Source organism: Perissodus microlepis, chromosome 13 (genome assembly GCF_051167445.1).
Source record: "Perissodus microlepis isolate ML-2025 ecotype Zambia chromosome 13, ASM5116744v1, whole genome shotgun sequence".
NCBI classification, from domain to species: Eukaryota; Metazoa; Chordata; class Actinopteri; order Cichliformes; family Cichlidae; genus Perissodus; species Perissodus microlepis.
This window is the reverse complement of record NC_140473.1, coordinates 17,919,758-17,938,916: the sequence shown is the minus strand read 5'-3', so window position 1 is coordinate 17,938,916 and position 19,159 is coordinate 17,919,758. Positions and strand designations below refer to the sequence as shown.

At 39.9% G+C, this 19,159-nt stretch overlaps 2 protein-coding genes across 2 annotated transcripts; one reads left to right on the top strand and one right to left on the bottom strand.

The window, feature by feature from the left end:
• Positions 1-869: 869 nt before the first annotated feature.
• On the top strand, positions 870-11,256 carry gtpbp2a (GTP binding protein 2a). The gene is made up of 12 exons (XM_084948601.1): positions 870-1,292; positions 2,272-2,298; positions 2,628-2,812; positions 2,924-3,032; positions 3,123-3,320; positions 3,549-3,723; positions 7,098-7,317; positions 7,451-7,586; positions 7,832-7,890; positions 7,989-8,160; positions 8,337-8,501; positions 9,294-11,256. Exons 1-12 carry the CDS (start codon positions 1,098-1,100, stop codon positions 9,453-9,455), a joined length of 1,803 nt encoding a protein of 600 aa, XP_084804727.1. The 5' UTR covers positions 870-1,097; the 3' UTR covers positions 9,456-11,256.
• Positions 11,257-11,323: 67 nt separating this feature from the next.
• On the bottom strand, positions 11,324-17,907 carry polh (polymerase (DNA directed), eta). The gene is made up of 10 exons (XM_084948599.1): positions 17,577-17,907; positions 16,273-16,407; positions 15,854-16,086; positions 15,546-15,724; positions 15,362-15,465; positions 15,149-15,268; positions 14,782-14,905; positions 14,646-14,711; positions 14,338-14,510; positions 11,324-14,217 (listed from the first exon to the last, which is right to left on the bottom strand). The coding sequence occupies exons 1-10, from the start codon at positions 17,711-17,713 to the stop codon at positions 13,275-13,277; spliced, it is 2,214 nt and encodes a 737-aa protein (XP_084804725.1). The 5' UTR covers positions 17,714-17,907; the 3' UTR covers positions 11,324-13,274.
• Between the last annotated feature and the right edge of the window lie 1,252 nt (positions 17,908-19,159).

Here is a 19,159-nt window from a genome sequence, read left to right as displayed (position 1 = left end):
ATTGTGTAAAATTGGGTACCCGATTTTTGGAAAGACGTCTTTCCATGAACCGTCTGTGAAATAGCTTATAACCAGACTTGAATTGAAAAACCTTGCGTATATGACGTGACGTGTAAAGAAATAAATCCCTTAATCTTAGCAGTACAAGATGACAAAATCACCAATTTAATATGTAAATACCTAAAGTGATTACAACGTTGAAGGTAAATGTGCTTGACGGTCATGAGGTAATGGTTGAAATATAGTTCGATTGCAAATATAACAACGCCCAATCAACTAATTTTTCAAATAGTATTCTATTTGAAAAGTTCAATGTTGTCCTTTCACCCACTGTGTTCTCGGGATCCCGAAGATTTTATATATAAGAGCTGTCTTTTCAACACATCTTGTCTAACTTATGGTCAAGAAATCACACCATTTTACAATTCCCTCAGTTTCTTTTCGCTGCTTGCTGGGTATCAATTCAACAATCCACTTTCAGTTTACCTGACTAGATGATAATTGTTAGTAATTATAACGTCTTTCTTAGCAGCTGAAATAATGAAGTTGAATCTTCCCAGAAATACCATACAGATACAAAACCTGAGGTAATAAAGCCTCAAGGGCGTTGACATGTAGGTCACATTCCTTATAATTAAACTGGTGACATATTTTAGATGTCATCAACTTTGTAAACAAGCTGGACATTACGCACTTATTTCCTTCATCTGATGCAAACCACTGAAAACCGAGTATGTTTACATCTAGATGTAGGCGGGTGGTGTTTAAACTTACATGCAATATGAGTAAATAGGAAAACAAAATGAACCTCTCCCTCGCGCTACGCAGTTATTTAAAACAAACGCACCATTGGCATTTGGCTGTGACGCAAGCATACTGTAAACTCAAAGCCGTAGTCTCGGCCGGTGCTGTTATTGTTCAGTTCGCGGAGTTTGGGGGGAGGATAGTGCTTTATTTTTTATTTTGGGGGCTGCACACTGCAATTATCGGGGTAATTACAAGCACCCCAATGCCTGGCCCGAGGTATATATTATTAATATAGCATCAGAATCTGTCTAAGTAGTTGTAAGCTAACAAGTTAGGTCCCAAAGTAGCCGATGGATGCGCGGGTATCGGAGTTATTTGGCTCAGGAAACGGACACAGCTCTGGATCTGGTGGTGTGTCCAGCGGCAAGCCTGGGAATGGCTATGGGGTAGCCCCCAAAAAATCCTCTGCAAAGAACAAGAAAGCAAAAGCTCGATTATCCCGCAACTTCAAACCAAGCAATAACACCCCGTATCTACCTCCAGAGGTAAGGCTAAAAATACGCGCACAATTAGCTATTTCGAGCTAATATTTCCCGGGCACTGGAAAGCCTGTCACTAAGAGTAAGCAAATGGATTTTTGTATTTTGTAACGCTACTCGTAGGTTTGTCATTGTGTTTCCTGTTTCGAGGGTTAGCTTCCCCCCTATTGACTTGTCTTTGAACCTGCAGTGACACGTAGCTAGTCGGTACAAAGAAAATGAATGGTACCATTTCAAGCGTAGAGGTTTTGCGTTTGCTGTTGGCTTACGACTTACTATTTAGAGTAGTTTTGCAGAAATAGGCCTAACGTGTGTTAATTGAAAGTTGCTTGATTAAAAAATGCAAGTATTTTGCTAGCTAGCAAAAGAAGATCAGCTGTGTTTGTAAATAGGGGGCGGGTGCATAGCTCAGCCGGCCGACCTCTAGATAGTGATACTGTGAGTATCTGACATTCACGCAGCCAAGGACTGTGTTACTACACAAAACTTTTTTTTTTTTACATGTATTTATTTATTTATTTTACAGTGACCTCCGTGTGTTGTCATTACCCACCAACTGTGTTTTTTAAACGTGACACTTAATCCTAAACTGTTCTTTAACCTTTAATGATCATAAACTGTCCAGTATAAAATTGCTGTCAGCTGATCACTGAATATAACTAGGTCCCCTGTCATAAGTGATTACATGACAGATATTTGACCTTATTTTCGTGACTTGGTTTACCTTAAATGTATTGATTTTGACTTTTAAGTATGTGTATGTAATGTGTAATAACATATTAAGTCGCTGTGTAAGGCTAAGCAAGCGGTTAGCCTGTTTGTATAGCTCTCAGTGACTGCCTATTCATAGAGAACACTGACTGCACATTCAGTCAAACTGCTTTTCTTTTTCTCTTTAAACAAATCAATAGTCTGTTGTCTTCCCTACAGTTTTACAGCTGTTGTTTCTTTTCTGTCTCTCTTTTTTTTACTCCCTGTCTCTTAGGCTGAAGAGGGAAATATAGAGTACAAGGTAAGCAAATTAGCTGTGATGCAAAGGCTTTGTTTTGTTCATAGAGCTAAAATGCTTTACATAACACCATAAAACTGATTTATATATGGATCAATTCTTGTGATGTGGATGTTATTGGTAATTTATCAGTATGCAGTATGTGTGAATATATAGGGGCAGTCTTTCCATTGAAATATAACACCACTGTGGATTAACTAGAGCATTTGTAGTATCAGGACAGCCGCTTCTTGTCAATATAGAGCTTTTTTATTGCCTTGGTCCTACAGTAATCATTTGTTTATGTCCAAAATAGTGTTGAGTACTAATTAGTAATTTCTTTTCTTGAATAGCTCAAGCTAGTGAACCCCACACAATACCGCTTTGAGCACCTAGCAACACAAATGAAATGGCGACTGCAGGAGGGCCGAGGCGAAGCTGTCTATCAAATAGGTGTCGAGGACAATGGCATGCTGGTGGGACTATCAGAGGAGGAAATGAGGGCTTCACTAAAAACGCTCCATCGGCTTGCAGAGAAGTAAGTCCAGTATTTTTATTCCGTTTACTGACTGATAGTTATTCTGCTGTTGTAGTTTACCTCATCTACCAAAACACAAAGAACTGTACTTACGTTTGTTTTTCGTGACAGAGTTGGAGCGGACATCACAATTTTAAGAGAGCGAGAGGTGGACTATGACTCTGATGTGCCTCGTAAGATTGCTGAAGTTCTCATTCGCAAAGTGCCAGATGACCAGCAGGTTAGTGTGGCTACCTGCACATGGATATCTCTGGATGTTTAAATTCTTGGGCATTTTTAAGTCATTTTGGTGTTGTGTTTTTCTCCTTAGTTCTTAGACCTACGAGTAGCCGTACTGGGCAATGTGGACTCGGGCAAGTCCACTCTTTTGGGTGTTTTGACACAAGGTGAGCTGGACAATGGACGGGGAAGAGCGAGGCTCAACCTTTTCAGACATCTACATGAGATTCAGACTGGACGTACTTCGAGCATTAGCTTTGAGATTCTTGGCTTTAACAGCAAAGGAGAGGTGAGAAAACGTCCTCTATCAAATAATATATATTACACCTTATTTATGTACTTTTACACCAGTTGTGATAAGTAGCAAAAAGTAAATACATCCATTATATCATGATTTTTACAATTTTGGATGTTTTACTACAGATTCCTATTCTGATATATATTAAACTACTCCATCTGCATGAAATGTTAGTAACTGATAGCTAATTTTGTTTGTTTGTTTGTTTTCTTTTTTTAGGTTGTGAATTACAGCGAGTCTCGAACAGCAGAAGAGATTTGTGAGAGTGCCTCTAAAATGATCACATTCATTGATCTGGCGGGTCACCACAAGTACCTGAAAACCACCATCTTTGGCCTCACCAGTTACTGTCCAGATTTTGCAATGCTTGTGGTCAGTGCGAATACTGGAATTGGTGAGTATTAAGTGAACAATTTAATTTTCTCGAAGTTCTATTCAAATGTAACTGTTGCTGTGCAAGATAGTAATACAGTTTGCTGTTCTGGTTGAGAGATAGCCCATGTTTGTGTACACCATACCCCCACACTGTAGTGCACAGTTATGGCTTGGCACTTTGCTGACATGTGATAGCTGAGGTTATGTAATAAACCAACCCTCATCTTTGCTTGGCAGTGTAAGTCCCAAAATATCTCAGATATCATAATTTCAGGGCAGAGTGCTTTGACCCACTGGGGATAGTGCTGCGCTCTTGCAAAGCTAGTGTGTATTTCAGCATTGCACTTGACAGTCACAAGAGGTTTTCTCAAATCTTGCAAGCATTTGGCCTTTTCAGTGGGGTTAAGGCTTGACGTGTGTTTTTACCATATAACCAAAGATAAGAAGAGAATTCAAATAAGCTGATCAGGTGCTAGACTCTTCCAGAGGCAAAAAAAACATGCTGATTTTTGCATATTGTTGTGATGCAAATCGGATCTTCACAGTCCAGCTTTACCCAAGTTCTTCCTGTATTTTTATTCTTCTGTAAAAATGAAATCACTAAACCTTACTTCAGCATTATGTTTCACATCTTGTTCTATTTATAGGTAATGTGATATTGTATAATGTGCTCAACCCCAACATTTTCATGATAGCATTAGCTGACATTGAGTGCAGGAAGCTTGTATCCAGGAAGGACCTACTTGGAAACCTGAGCCGCTGAGACTGGTTGGTCAGCCTAAACAGCTTTCTGTTTTACATTTGAAAACATACTGTTTGATTATGTTTGCTGTTAGAGCTGAAAATATAAATATAAACAAGTCTTGCACTACAAAGCCGTTTGGGATTTACACCAACAATACCAGGTGGCACACCCTTAGACCATTCAGCCATTGTGACACACAGCATTTCAGTGTGTATCAGCCCCTCCAGATGACTGTGGAAACTGCAAGTGAACACAGATAAGAACCCTTTGCTCAAGGCAAGAGACCATCTGGAAACAGTCCTCTATGCAATACACCAAAGTAATATATTGTTATTAAGAAAGCTGTAGTTTTGTTTTCCTTTCGCAAGTGGCACTGAAGCCTGTATAGGAAACCTGAGCCTTTGAGATGTTAGTCATTAAGTGCTGTAGCTCACATCCAGTTGGAGTTATTGGATGAGCTATATGCATCTGCTGTTAATGCATGGCTGTACTTTTGGCTTCTCCCTTACTCACAAGGGGTTGTTTCGCGTGTTTCATTTGGTAGATTTTATCCCAGATTTCCTGACACAGCCCCAAAGGGCTTTGTGTCACTTCCTGGGAGTGAACAAGGGATCTTTCACTTTTAGGCCAATATGAAAACCATGACATTACAGAGCCAATAAAAAATATATATATTTTCAGCTGCTCTTATTATTCACAAGGGGTTGCCACAGCAGTTAGCTTTGCCTGTTTGATTTGGCAGTGTTTTTATGTTGGATGCCTTTCCTGACACAACCCTGATGGGATTTGTGTTTTCTTCCAGGGTTGAACTGCTATTTAAGCTTATTTTGATTATATGACTTGACTGATTCCATGCCAAAATAAGTCTGTGTTATTTTCCGAGGCTGTTTATTTCTAAACAGTATTAAATTGAAATACTGCAATTTCATAACCAGTTCGTTTTAGTGCTAACGCAAAAACATAACTGATTATTAAATATTTAAAAATACTAAAGGGTTTATTGGGCACAGTCAGAGTATAATTAAATGCTTCAGAAAGTCCTATCTGTACTCCTTGTTTATTTACACTGTTCTGCAATGGTTTGTCTATCTTTGAGTAAATAACTAATAACACTGTCAGCATCAAATGAATAACTGCACTCAGTAAAAAATAAAGGTAATTTAAATAATTTGTAACAACAGGATAATACATTTATTCCTGATTTTTAGCAAAATAAATAAAAACACATTAAAGTACAATGCATTTTTTTCACAAAAGGGCATGGATAAATTAAGTTCGGAAATGTATATTTGTTTATACTTAAATAACCCTTATTAATGCAGCGTAGGCGTTACTGTGTTTATGTGGGTGTCTGTTCTAAAATAGGACGTGCAGGGAAAATGGGGTCAAGAATGTAGATAGGAAGGGACATGCCGTCTGCAACCCAAGAACTACAGCTTTAATTATGAAACAGCGTAAGGGATCAGTGTAATGCATAGGGCTTCTCTTGGGTTGTAACTTTTAAGCTAAGAAGCCAAAGAGCGAGTAATCTTTTTGCGTCATTTAGTTATGCTTTACTTTTTACTGCACTGTATGGAAGCCCGTTTCCGCCACTAAAAAAAAAAAAAAAAAGGATCCATAACTCAAAATTTCGAGTTATTTTCTCGAAATTTCGAGTTATTTTCTCGAAATTCTGAGTTATTTTCTCGAAATTTCGAGTTACTTTCTCGAAATTTCGACATATTAACTCAAAATTTCGATTTATTAACTCAAAATTTTGAGAAAAGTAACTTGAAATTTCGAGTTAGCGCTGCCAATCAGTAATCTACGTGAATGACGTCATTTCCTTGTTACCTGGAAGCTGAAGCCCTCAGCTACAAATGCTACAGCTAAGCTACCGGTATTACATCCAGTCGTGAATGCACAGATTGCTGAGTGTTTTCAGCCTGGCTTCACAAATGATGAAATCCCTGTGTTATTAGCTGAATCACATGGTGTTACTATCAGCAAACGTACTCGCGAAAGCGCCAATTTGTTGGGATCCGTTTTTGAGTGCGCGTTCCTCTGCGCCATATGCTTCCGGGTAACAAGAAAGCGACCTCATTCACGTATATTTTTGATTGGCAGAGCTAACTCGAAATTTTGAGAAAAGTAACTCTAAATTTTGAGTTATATTTCTCGAAATTTCGAGTTAATAAGTCGAAATTTTTAGTTATGGAAACTAGCTTTTTTGTTTTTATTTAGTGGCGGAAACGGGCTTCCATAGCACTGTGACACATTCACCTCACCTCAATTTTTTTTCAAAACTCAGTTTGTTTGTGTTTTTCTAAAATGTGAATCTTCTTGAGACCAAGCTGCTGTTGTGTTTGTACAAAGAATAAATCCCCTGTTTGAATTGGCGTATCTTTTTAAATTTCTTGCAAAGTCTTATTTGGATTACCGAGTCAACAGTTGGAGGTTTATAGGTTGGATTTAGCTTAGGCAATAGTACTTATGTGTGTTTAGGAAGACTTCATCCCTTCTGAAAACATGACATTAAATAAACATTGCCTTTGTCTGCTTGCTTGTGAAAGCTATTTTTGGTGAACAAGTAGTAGGCAAGATATAAGCAATGCAAAATCCCAGGTAAATCCTCTTTCTTTCTTCCTCTCCTTCTCATTCTTTTCCAGCTGGTACCACACGGGAGCATCTTGGCCTTGCCATGGCACTGAAGGTTCCCATCTTCATTGTTATCAGTAAAGTGGACCTCTGCACACGGGCCACTGTTGAGCGCACAGTGCGACAGTTGGAGCGTGTCTTGAAGCAACCAGGCTGCAACAAGGTGCCCATGGTTGTAAGCAGTACAGATGATGCTGTCACAGCAGCACAGCAGTTTGCACAGTCACCAAGGTATGAAACACACAAGTGCAGTTTTCCATTTAATAACATGCAGTTAAGTTTGCACTCCTTCTATAATAAATACTGTAAACAAAAACTGGAAAGTAATAATTTTTATTTTGTCCTGATACTCACTCTCTCTCAGCATCACACCAATCTTCACCTTGTCCAGTGTTTCTGGAGAGAGTCTAGATTTGCTTAAAGTTTTCTTCAACATCATCCCTCCTCTGAGCAACAGCAAGGAGCAGGAGGAACTAATGCAGCAGCTAACAGAGTTTCAGGTCAGTCTGAAATAATTCAATTCAGTTCAATTCAATTTGATTTTATTTATAGAGCGTTAGTTTCCAGCAACTGTCGCCTCAAGGCGCTTTATATTGTAAGTTACAGACTCCACAACATTAAAATGAAATAAAGTTTGTCTGTCCGTGCAAAATGATCTTCTGGCTGTGAGCTACTGTCTTCCAAATGCACAGTGTAAATACACAGATTATTTTGATCTGAATGACAGCCATGTGCATCATTGCAGGTGGATGAGATCTACACAGTTCCAGAGGTGGGGACAGTGGTTGGAGGTACTCTATACAGGTCAGTATGTTGAAATTATTGTTTCATTACAGGTTAAGTGGGTTCTTTGTTTTTAACCCAGAAATCCCTCTGACTCGCTATTCTCTCTGGTCTTACAGTGGTATTTGCCGTGAAGGGGATCATCTTGTAGTAGGGCCCACAGACTCGGGTCAGTTCCACCAGTTGACTGTAGGCAGCATCCAAAGGAACCGCTCGGCATGCAGGGTACTCAGGGCGGGCCAGGCTGCTACACTTGCTCTGGGCAACTTTGACCGCTCATTATTGCGCAAGGTCAGACTCAGAGCTTGTCTAAATTAGTGTTTTATTAGTTAATCACATTAAAAGTATAATGTATCTATCTATAGGTTAATGTAAATTGCAGTAAAAGAAACTTGGAATTTGAAATCAATGTTTTCATACAAATCTGAACTATGTATGTACACCATCCATATGTTTTCCACTTACAGGGCATGGTGATGGTGAGCCCAGAGATGGATCCTACCATCTGCTGGATGTTTGAGGCTGAGATTGTCCTGCTTTTCCATGCCAAGACCTTCCACAAGGGCTTCCAGGTTACTGTGCACATTGGCAATGTGAGACAAACTGCAACAGTGGAAGCAGTGTATGGCAAGGTTGGTCCATCCGCTGAGCTAAAATGCTCTCATTAACACAGAGAAAGTGAAAAAATGGTGTTTTCAAGGCAGGAGACACACTCATCAATAAATCCATGTTTGTCACAGGCTACGTGGTTTATTAACAGTGTGTAATGGCTGGTGACCAATGGAGTTAAATCCTCAGATGGGTGTTCAGATTTGTCGTGTAGAACATAATCCATTTCTTTCATGGTGAGCACAGTTGCTCCTCTCTTTTACAACAGAAGTACTTCCTTCTGCTAGCTACAAGCAATCTATTGCCAGCTACAAGAGTACTTAAAGATGTGAAAGGCTCTGGGTAGGTGTATCTTGGTTTTCTCACATTATCAGTCTTTCAAACCAGGAATCCAAAAAACTATTCTGTTTAGCGTCTGCTCTGAAATGATACAGCAGTGATTCAAAACAAGAGAAACCAAGAATTTTGATACAATCCAGAATTATAACAAAACCTTTCTGGGATTTTTTAAGGACTCTATTGGCACTACAGAGCTATTTTATTTGTTTGTTGAGTGTGTGCCCTTTAATCTTAATCTTGGTGTCACTATTCCACTGATTGATTTTAAAATTAAATCTGCAAGTTTAAAAGTGCAATTATATATACACAGAAACACTAATCTTTTGTTTATTTAAAAGAACAACCCACAGGTTAATTTCTAATTTAGTGCCACTAAAGCCTCTTTTCTGCTGCTGTATTTGGCCCAGATCACCTATCTCATTAATAATCCTGCCTTTGTTTGATTCCTGTTCTCGTGCTACACCACTGTACAACAGGAGGAGCTAAGGACGGGAGAGAAAGCGGTGGTTCTCTTCAAGTTCATCAAGCATCCAGAATATCTGAAGGTGGGAGCAAAGATTCTTTTCAGAGAGGGGGTAACCAAAGGTATCGGGCACGTCACCAAGCTGCTTCCCATCGTCGAGTACCAGCCATCCTAAAGACGAGATGAGGATGAGGCCTAACATTCTTCAGGCAACCACAGAACCAAACACCGTCCCACCTCAAAACAGAGTGCTTTAAAAACCACCTCCTGCTTTCTCCAAAGGCCACGCTGCCAAGTTCCCTTCACAGTAAAAGCCTTTTTGCACGATTCTGTTGTCTCACCATGTTCCAAAGCCTTGTCACCTTCTTACATTTTGTTCCTTAGAGCCTTTTCAGTACCTGCTGATATTTTCCATCTGCTTTGTGTTGTTGAGGCTTAAAAAGTGTTGCTTTTCTTGGTACTGATGAGAAACCTTTCATCCATATCTACAACACATTGACCAAGCATCATCTACCAAAGTTCGCTTTGGAAACTTTGAAAACTGCATTCTGGCCTTTACAACGAGGTGCTGCTCACAGTTTACACCTAAATGCACTGTTAATACATACTTCAACAATATGCTCACATGCATATTTGCACTGAAGTATAAACGCCAGCGATGATATACCCGTGCCAGGTAACTGTTTTTATAAACTCAACAGTTGCAGGTATGGAATGATTTAACACCAGTGTAACACAAGGCGCAAGTGTCACCGCCTCACAGCACAGTGTCTGTGCAAAGTGCCTGACTGACAATTACAAACTTTTATATGCTCTTAAATCATCTCCTTGTCATAGTAACTGCTGTGTGAGCAGGTCAGAAGCTTCATTATCTTGCTTTGAGCTTTGTTGTTTCATCACTTTTATGAAGGTAATGGAGAGCATTGTGTGGTATGAAAAGATAGAACATGGCCCAGTTTGTATGTCAGTCTGCCAGGATAACTCACATTGGCAATTACTTTTTAACTGTCACATTTGTCAGTGAGAACTATTTTTTCTTTAATTCACAAGTACTGCCTCACAATAGGGCGGTAAGATGATAATGATCTTGCTGCCTGTCTTTCAAGTGCTTTAGTTACTCAGGTCAGTGTAGATATTGTATTAGACAGCATTCCACTTTCACAGAACGACTCCAGTGGGACGTTGTTGCTAATTTGGGTTGAAAGGAGACCTGATGAAAAACAGATACTCCAGGTTCTCCCAAAGCGATGCGTATGATTACACATTAGTATGTGGAACTGCCTACTGATGCAGCTTTATTTAAGAGCAATTATGTTAAAGGTACTTGATGTACTCTTCACTTAAGTTACTGATGTCACAAACTCGAAGGGGTTTAGCATAGTGCCTAATGGAACTCCTATTCAAGAAGCCTTCCATTACAGCCCATTGTTTTATAACTTAGTAAAAAAAATGAAGTTGGTGCTATTGGAAAACTTTTGATATTTAGAGGAAAAAAATGTAATAAGTGAACGTTAATTACTGCTTTGTTCACGCCTGCTGTTGGCCTCACCATCTGTCTTTCTATTGCATGTTGACGTGACTTATACGCGCATTCAAAGTTTGTATTGTTTTTTTGCACCGACATCATTGATGCACAGTGTGTGTGTGTGCAGGCAAAGACAGGTAAGCTAAGAATGCATTTCAACCAAAATATTTTATAGCATTTATAAAGAGTTCAGGTGTTAAAATTTGTTTTACCGCATCTCGGAAGATTTTTATAGATTTGTAGTAGTTCTGGATTTTACAATTCATTCAAAGATTTTTCAGTCTTCTTCTTAACACCAGCTTATTTTCACTCTTTTGAAATCCTTTGAAGTCAGTTTTCCTTTTAATTCAACGTGTATTTTGATCATTTTCTGGGTGAAATGCAATATTTATGTACAGATCCAATTCGTGTATTATGATGTACATGAATAAAAGTTTTATTGTCACTTTAACAGTGTTTTTTCTAAGTAAAATGTGACATTGCAGTGTTTTAAACCAGTGGTCTCCAACCTTTTTTGCGCCACGGACCGGTTTATGCCCGACAATATTTTCATGGACTGGCCTTTAAGGTGTCGCAGATAAATACAACAAAATAAAACTAGTACCGGTACCGAAAAAAAGAAAATTTATTCATAACACAGGTGAAAAGACCAAGGAAAACCGAGTAAACGATAAAAACGATAACAAAATAACGCTGAAAACCGATAAAAACCCTGAAAACTATACATTTCACACCTGAGCCTCAACTCTCGCGGCCCGGCACCAAACGACTCACGGACCGCTACCGGTCCGAGGCCCGGGGGCTGGGGACCGCTGCTTTAAACGATATATCCTATGTGAATAGGTCATGACTTCCTTCACAGTAGTTTTTTTCCCCTGGTTTGGCTCCTCCTATCCTGCTCTCCAGCTGATGCAAGAAAGTGAAAGCATAATTTAGCCATTCAGGTCTGTCAATGGCTCTACAGAACAATAAGTTCACCACTGCAGAAAACATGAAGAGGATGACTCATCTATTTATGCTGCAATTGCACTCTTTGGAGTGGCAATCATGTCAAAGGTTGAACAAGCCATTGGGTTGTCCGTAATGTATGCCATTAAAGCTGCAACAGGAAAAAAAAATTCTAATACAATAATACAAAAACTGTAATTTGGCAACTGACAGGCCCTCTGCTGTAGCAACTCGTTATACGTCAGCTCCCTACCTGGACAACCACAGACACACAGAACCATGAACTACCACACACTTAGTGTATTTATGTTTTTACTTTTTTTTTTATAACACTTTATATTACTCACATGATTTGGGTTGATTACACTTAACGATTGGAAAAGGCCTCCATTGTGAGCCAAAGCCTTAAACATTGCTTGAATTATAATATCATTAAAAGTTATTATGGAATTTTTTGTTTATTGGGGGTTTTTTTGTTTTGTTTTTTACAGTGACACCAAAATCTCACACACCCTTTGCTTTAATTCAATTAATCCAGCTGAAGGGCCAATGAGCTAATGTCACAGTCAGGCATCTGTCCATACTGAACAATAATCCTTCCTCTGAGGGTATTGTTCAGATTTTACAATAACTCAGACACAATAATCATCTAATAGATCTTCAACCAAATTCTGCTCCGGGTCAGGGTCAGATGTGTCATTTCACAGGCAATAACCTGTGAATTGTTATGGATTTTGAGCCAGAGGAGCTGCTACATTATTGACCTGATTAATCTTTTATAACATTCCAATCTGCCCTCCGCTACATTATTTTATGAGTTATCAGCTCATCTTGTACCAGTCCATGATGTAGGCTGTGAGCTCGACTATGGCAATATAAATTTACATTTGTGAAGTTAGCAATATCCTTGTGATAAAGGATGACAAGTTCAGGGCTACTTTTGTCACATTTGTTCTTATAGAAACCTGAAAGGCTTGCTCACAAGGGTGTGTGGTTTCCTATGTGATTAGCTAAGAGTCTTCTATGTAAATGTACTTAGTTGTGTTTGGAAAACTCATTGACACCAAGAGTATTTCAAATACTACCTTCTTGTCTTACAAATCACAATCATGTGCCCCTCTCTCTTTCTTACTAGAACACTTCATACTGTTGATCGAGTGAGGATTTCTGCTCTACATTCAAATAACTAGTGCCATCTGCTGGTAAGTCAAAATACTACAGCATACTGCATGTTACTAGGATGAGTAAAAAGAATCTTTAATACACTCTGCTTTAAAAAAATGTCTCTTAATAATATTGTCTTTTTATTTATCATTAAAAAGTAAATTAAATAAATCAAATAAATATGATTTTTTGATTTTTTTTATACACATTGTTATCATCACCCAACTTCAACATTGAAAGCAGAAAAGTCTTAATGTACTGTTTAGGATATGGCTTTGTAAACAAACATTTTTTAAAATGTACATAATCAGAACTACGTTTGAGTTTAATTTAAAACTGCGGTTCTGCATTAGATCTTCAGTTTTTCTTGAAGAATGAATCCAGAGTGCCCGTGCTTGCACTTTGGGAGCGGGGTCTTTTCGGTGCTGGTCCCGACTGGCCTCTTGTTTTGGTCTTGCCCCGAGAGGAGTGGGCTGTGCCTGCTCCTGCTGCTCTGAGAGGATTCATAGCGGTACCGGAAGAAGAAGAGGAAGTGATGGTTGATGTGCCTGAAGAGAAGGACTGCTGGAGGTCCAGAGCAAAATGATAGTCATTGTGTTCTGGCATTTCCCACGCTAACACCTCCTGACCACAGCGTTCACAGCTCATCAGATCTTCACTGGCCACAGTGGGAGGAGGGTGATTTGACTCCACATTAATGTCCAGTTCATTCCTTAACTCCTCACTTGCCGACTCATGAGATGCATTCTCTGAGCTAAGTTTTGACTCCAAGCCTGATGCCACAGCAACAATGTCTTTGGTGTCTTCCTCATCAACGGGACCTGACATTTGTCCGTTTTCAGGCTTGTTCAGTGCTGACCCTGAAACCTGGAGGCTTTTTTCAATGTTCCTCTTGTGAAAGAAAGAGGAAATGCCTGGGTGGGGGCTGGATGAACCAATTTTGGACTGAGAAACAGGTGTAAAAGAGGAAGCAGGACAGACGGCGTCTGACTTCAACTGACTAACAGAAACAGAAGTATTGTGAAGCGAGGAAGCTGGGAGACCTTCATTGCTGTGTGTACCAGAATCCTCTTCATCATCATCATCATCCTCCTTTCTAACCTTCTGTTTTTGTTTCTCAACTGCCTTTTGAAAAAAGGACTGGATGGAGCCGGTTTGTTTACACGGGGAGACATTTTTTGGTTCACGGGGTGGCTGCGTTGAAGTGCTATCACTGGAAAGAAAGCCAGCAATCCCCCCCGCTGATGAAACATCGCTGAATTTACTAGCTGAGAGGTATAACATGCTGAGGGGTGGAGTCCTGGGGACATGATGGAAGACAGTTTAAATTAAAAAATTAAAAAAAAAATAATAATAAAAATCACAGAACATCCCTTTGGCAAATTACTTTAAAACCTCTGCAGTATCCTGTTCTAATTACCATGCAGCCTGATGGTTTCCTGCTGTGTTCAGACTCTTGATAATGGCAAAGGTGTCGCTGGATATTTTGGTCGCCTCGTAGCGCACTAAAGCACAACATCTAGAGAAGCTGCTCATCCTCTTGTCGCCAAGCTGACGTACACCAACTGTCAGCATTTTAGCCACACGACCGTTCTATAAGAAATTAAAGGAACTGAGCTGAAAATAGTTGCATTTACGGGATTTGACACTAATGTGAAACCCAACTGAAGAAAAGATGGTTTAATGAGGGAAAAGAACTAAATTACACAGCCAAGTATTGTGTCTTACCACTTCTCTGTCCTTGGTCAGCCTCTCCTCTAACTCAAGAGCCAGTTGATGAAGCCAGTACTGTACCTGCACAAATACAAATACTTTAAAAATGCTTGTGGAACACACTGAAAGAGCACAGAAACATTGGCTCTACCTGCTCTTTAGTAGCCAGCGATGTCTTCCCAGGAAAGTTTTTACTGCAGCCAATGGACTTTGGAAGCTGTCTTGGTTTCACAGCTTCAAAATCAATCCCCCGGCACAAGTCATACAGCCACTGACTACATTAAACAAGGAAGCAGGATAAAGTTTAACGTCCCTGTAGTACAGAAGGGTTTCCAAAATTACAAAGTTTCTTTTCTGAAGCAGAAGTTCAAGTACAGAAGTTCAGAAATGTTTAAGGAAGTTTAAAAGTGCAAAACTACTTGTTATTATTTTAATAACACCGTGTGATTACTTTCTTAAGCAAGTTATGTCGCCATTATCAAAATGATAGTGTTTAAAGGCATTTCTGGCTCTCTCACCCTGTTTTTTCTCCAAAGTGCTGCTCCAACTGAGCCTTAGAGAAACGAGTGAGATCGCCCATGTTCTCTATTCCCAGTGTTTCTGTGATTGAAGTTCCCAGCTTACCCCCCAGGTTACGGCTGCAGGGAAATAAATAATACAAGAGGACAGGGTTTAATTTTAAGTTTTTGCTGCCACTCTGTCAATGTAAGCGATGACATAACTAAACTTACATCTTGCCAATGGGGAGACTGCTGAAAAGTTCTGTCACAGAGTCCAGAGGAAGAACAGTTTGTCTGTTGGGCTTGTTCAGACCACAGGCTAGTTTAGCCAATACCTTGGAAAAGTGAGCGGTAAATGATTATCTCTGCAAACACAGTTACCGGTCTTAGACTATTAAATAGAAATTTATCCTACCTTATTGTGTGATATTCCTGCAGAACAGCGGAAACCTGTGTGTTTCTCCACAGCTGCTCTCATTTCCTCAACAATCAGTGCTCCAACAGTTAGCTGCAGTTCTGCAGAGTTCTGCTCACCCACTGACGGGAACGTTAAAGATTCCAGCCACTGCTGGAGACCTCTGGATCGCTGTTCCTCTGAGCACAAACATGATGTTGTTAGGAGGATAAAGCCTGACAGAGTTTTTTAGCTGTTATTCTTCGACAGCTTTCTGTGTCAACTGCAGAAACAACTCATTGGGTAACTGAAGTTAGCTTACAGCTTACCTTTATCCAACACAGTGTCCTCTGCAGAGTCTTCAGCTGCAGGTGAACTTTGCGGGTACCCCTGGATGTAGGTAGTCCTCAAGAGCAAAGGTTCGATTTGTTTGTCATTCATATTTTTCAGTCGCTGCTGGACAGCAGCAGTCAAATCCATGTAGGCCTCATCAATGCTAGCTCTCTCAATCACAGCAAAGCGAGACATGACCTCAATCACCTCCACACTCGCCTCTCTGTAGCTACAAAGGGGATAGAAAGAAGTTATTGGCAGTACAGCTTTGGCCATAAGGATTTAAGACAATTTAAAAAATAATCGGAAATTTAATTAAAGACTTAATGTTGATTGAGTGTTGATCCAAAGATTTAATGTTGATCCAATTAAAAAGAGGAAGTCTCTGGGGATGTACATCAGCAGCAGTACTTACTTTGTCAAGTCAGCCTTGCCATGAGACTCACGCACTCGTGCCACCTGAAGGTCTGGGCACAGTTTTTTTGCATCATCCACCCACATGTTCCTGGTGACACCATGGGCCCTGGCCTCGTAGCTCACAGCTATAATACTAAGAAACAATAACATTTAGTCAAAGATCACAAAAAAAATCATAAAGTGTGAAAACATTTTAGAAGGATGTCTAAGCGGTTATTTGTGGGACACGAGGGCGGGTGAGTTGCCAACACAGAGACATCAATTCAAATGGTCAATGCAACTGAACACACGCAGTCGTGGGAATGAATTCACCAGTGGGTTACAAAGAGAGAGGGGAATGTTTAAATTCTCTGTAATCTAGTCAACATTTTGTTTTACCGAGTATTTCATTATTTCAAAATCTGCTGATCTACTGGCATTTTCTCCCCTAACACCAACTCTATGGTTTACAGAGAATGGTCTGAAAAAAGAGAAAATAAAGCTGCAGTTTTCTGGGTGAAAGTGCCTTGTGCAACTAAGAGGTCAAAGAAAATGGCTAGACTGCTTCACGCTGATAGGAAGGCAACAGGAACTCAAATTCAAATAACCACTCAACTAAGTTATGCAAAAAAACCAACATTTTTAAACACAAAAAACGATGAACCTTGAAGCAGATGGGCTACGGCCACGTAAGACCACAGCAGGTGCCACTTCTGTCAGCTAAAAAACAGGAAACTAAAGCTACAGTTCACATGGGCTCACCAAAATTAGACAAGAGATGACTAATAGGACAGTGTTGCCTGGTCTGATGTGTTCAGATTCAGGTTGTTGTTGTTGGTGGTGGTGTAATGTTGTGGGGGATATTTTTTTAGCAGAGTTTGTGCCCCTTAGTACAAACTGAGCATCGTTTAAACAGCACGGCCTACCATGTCCATCCCTTTGTGACTACAGTATAACCATGTTCTGATGGGTGCTTCCAGCAGGATAACACACCACGTCACAAACCTCAAATCATCTCAAACTGGTTCCTTGAACATGCCAGTGAGTTCACTGCACTCGAATGACCTCCACAGTCACCAGATATCAGTCCACTAGAGCAAGTTTTGGCTTTTTCATCAACCTTTTAACTCTATGCAACAAAGAGTTGAGACAGTTCTGCAAACACGAGTACGAACAGGATGTGCGTAAGGCACACCAGAAAAAAAAACTTTCGTAACATTAGCTTTAGGAACCTAAGTCACCCACAGACCCAGGTTTTGTGTCACGGCTAGGTGTTTCAATTGCGTCGATCACAAAAACAGCATCTCTGTGTCAGAAACTCACCTGCCTCCTTTCCACGTCTTGTACTGGGCCACCACACAGGGAGTATTCCTCAGAGCTGGATTCAGCCTCTGCTCCACCTGCACGTAAAAGCAGTCCATGTCTACCAGCGCCACCACCCTCTCCTTCCCGTACTCCATTATTAACGATGAAAATCTGTCGGTGGTGCTAAGATATGTGTCCGCTTCTTGGCGGGGCTGTTAATTCACAGCTGTCATCAGAACTGAAAGTTCGGTGGACTTGAATGGACCGCCAAAATACACACCGATCGCTTTGCATTTCGAGGGTTACATAAATACGTCATCAACAGTCGACGAAGAAGTCCCTTGGTAATGTCGTCAGCACTGAAGAAAACCAGAACTTAGAACATTCTTCAGGTGCCTGCACATCGAAATTAGCTAGCAAGACCACAAAGGCGCAAGAAAGTGACCAGATTCAAAACAACAATATAAAAACACTATATACACAATGTATAAGTTACAAGAAACACTGTGGGGCTGTATACAAGGGCATCCATAATATATTAAGTAAGGGCGGAAGGGCATTTGGTGATAGTTAGTGATAAAACACTTGCAAAATATGGAAAATGCAATATATTAATAGTGTAATTTTGAAATATTTTAAAAGCTGCAGTCTTCCTTTTTCGCCTTCTCCCTTTAGTGACCATCACATCGGATCATCTGCCTTCATCTCCTGATTACTCCAAATGAAAATCCCAAAAAGTAAATTGTGTTCTGTGGGAGAAACGTTTTCATCACTCATCCGAATGACTACTTCAGTTTCAGCTGAAGTAGCATATTAAAAACAGCATGAAACTGACCTCACATCGTTTCGTCAGTCATTATGCAAATCTACTGTTTATAAGGTTGGGGAAACCAGCGGTCACCTGAGACTGAAAAAGTCAATTGGATAAGTGAAAAAACGTTTCTCCCACTTGAAATGCTACTTCCACACTAACAGAATCAACTTTTTAGGTTTTCTTACCTGGATGACATCAAGACATTCAAATGAAAATCTTAGAATCTTCAGCTCAGCGTCCTCCAGATCCATCTACTTTCTTTTTATCGGCACCACTGTCTCCAAACCATAATTACAGTCTGACTATTGGTTTGTAAACCTTTTCTTTCACTCTTACTGCTAGACCTCAGTCACAAAACACTCCTGACACTCATCCTCACCCACTAGTGTGCTGTCTGTTCATTTTGATGGTTGACCCCAGGTATTTCACTACTTCTGAATGAAGAGTACAGTTCATGCAACAGTGGCAAGTAAAGAAGCTGTTTGGCTTTAATAATGCTGAAGAACTTGTTAGAGTTACTATAGTCTCTTTGAGGGCAGATGTACCCAAGATTGTTAAGATCTGATTGCTGAGGACAGTTATTGCATGGCAGTCTACAAAGTGCTCCAGTAAATAGAACTCAGTAAGGGACCATGGGTGAATTTAAGTCCACCTATTCTTCTAATGACTGACATAAAAATAAACATATATAGTGAAACAACACAAATTATCTACTAAAACATTGCAGAAATAAATATATTTAGATGAATTCCAATAGATGTAGTTGTGGGTTATTGTAACTATCAAA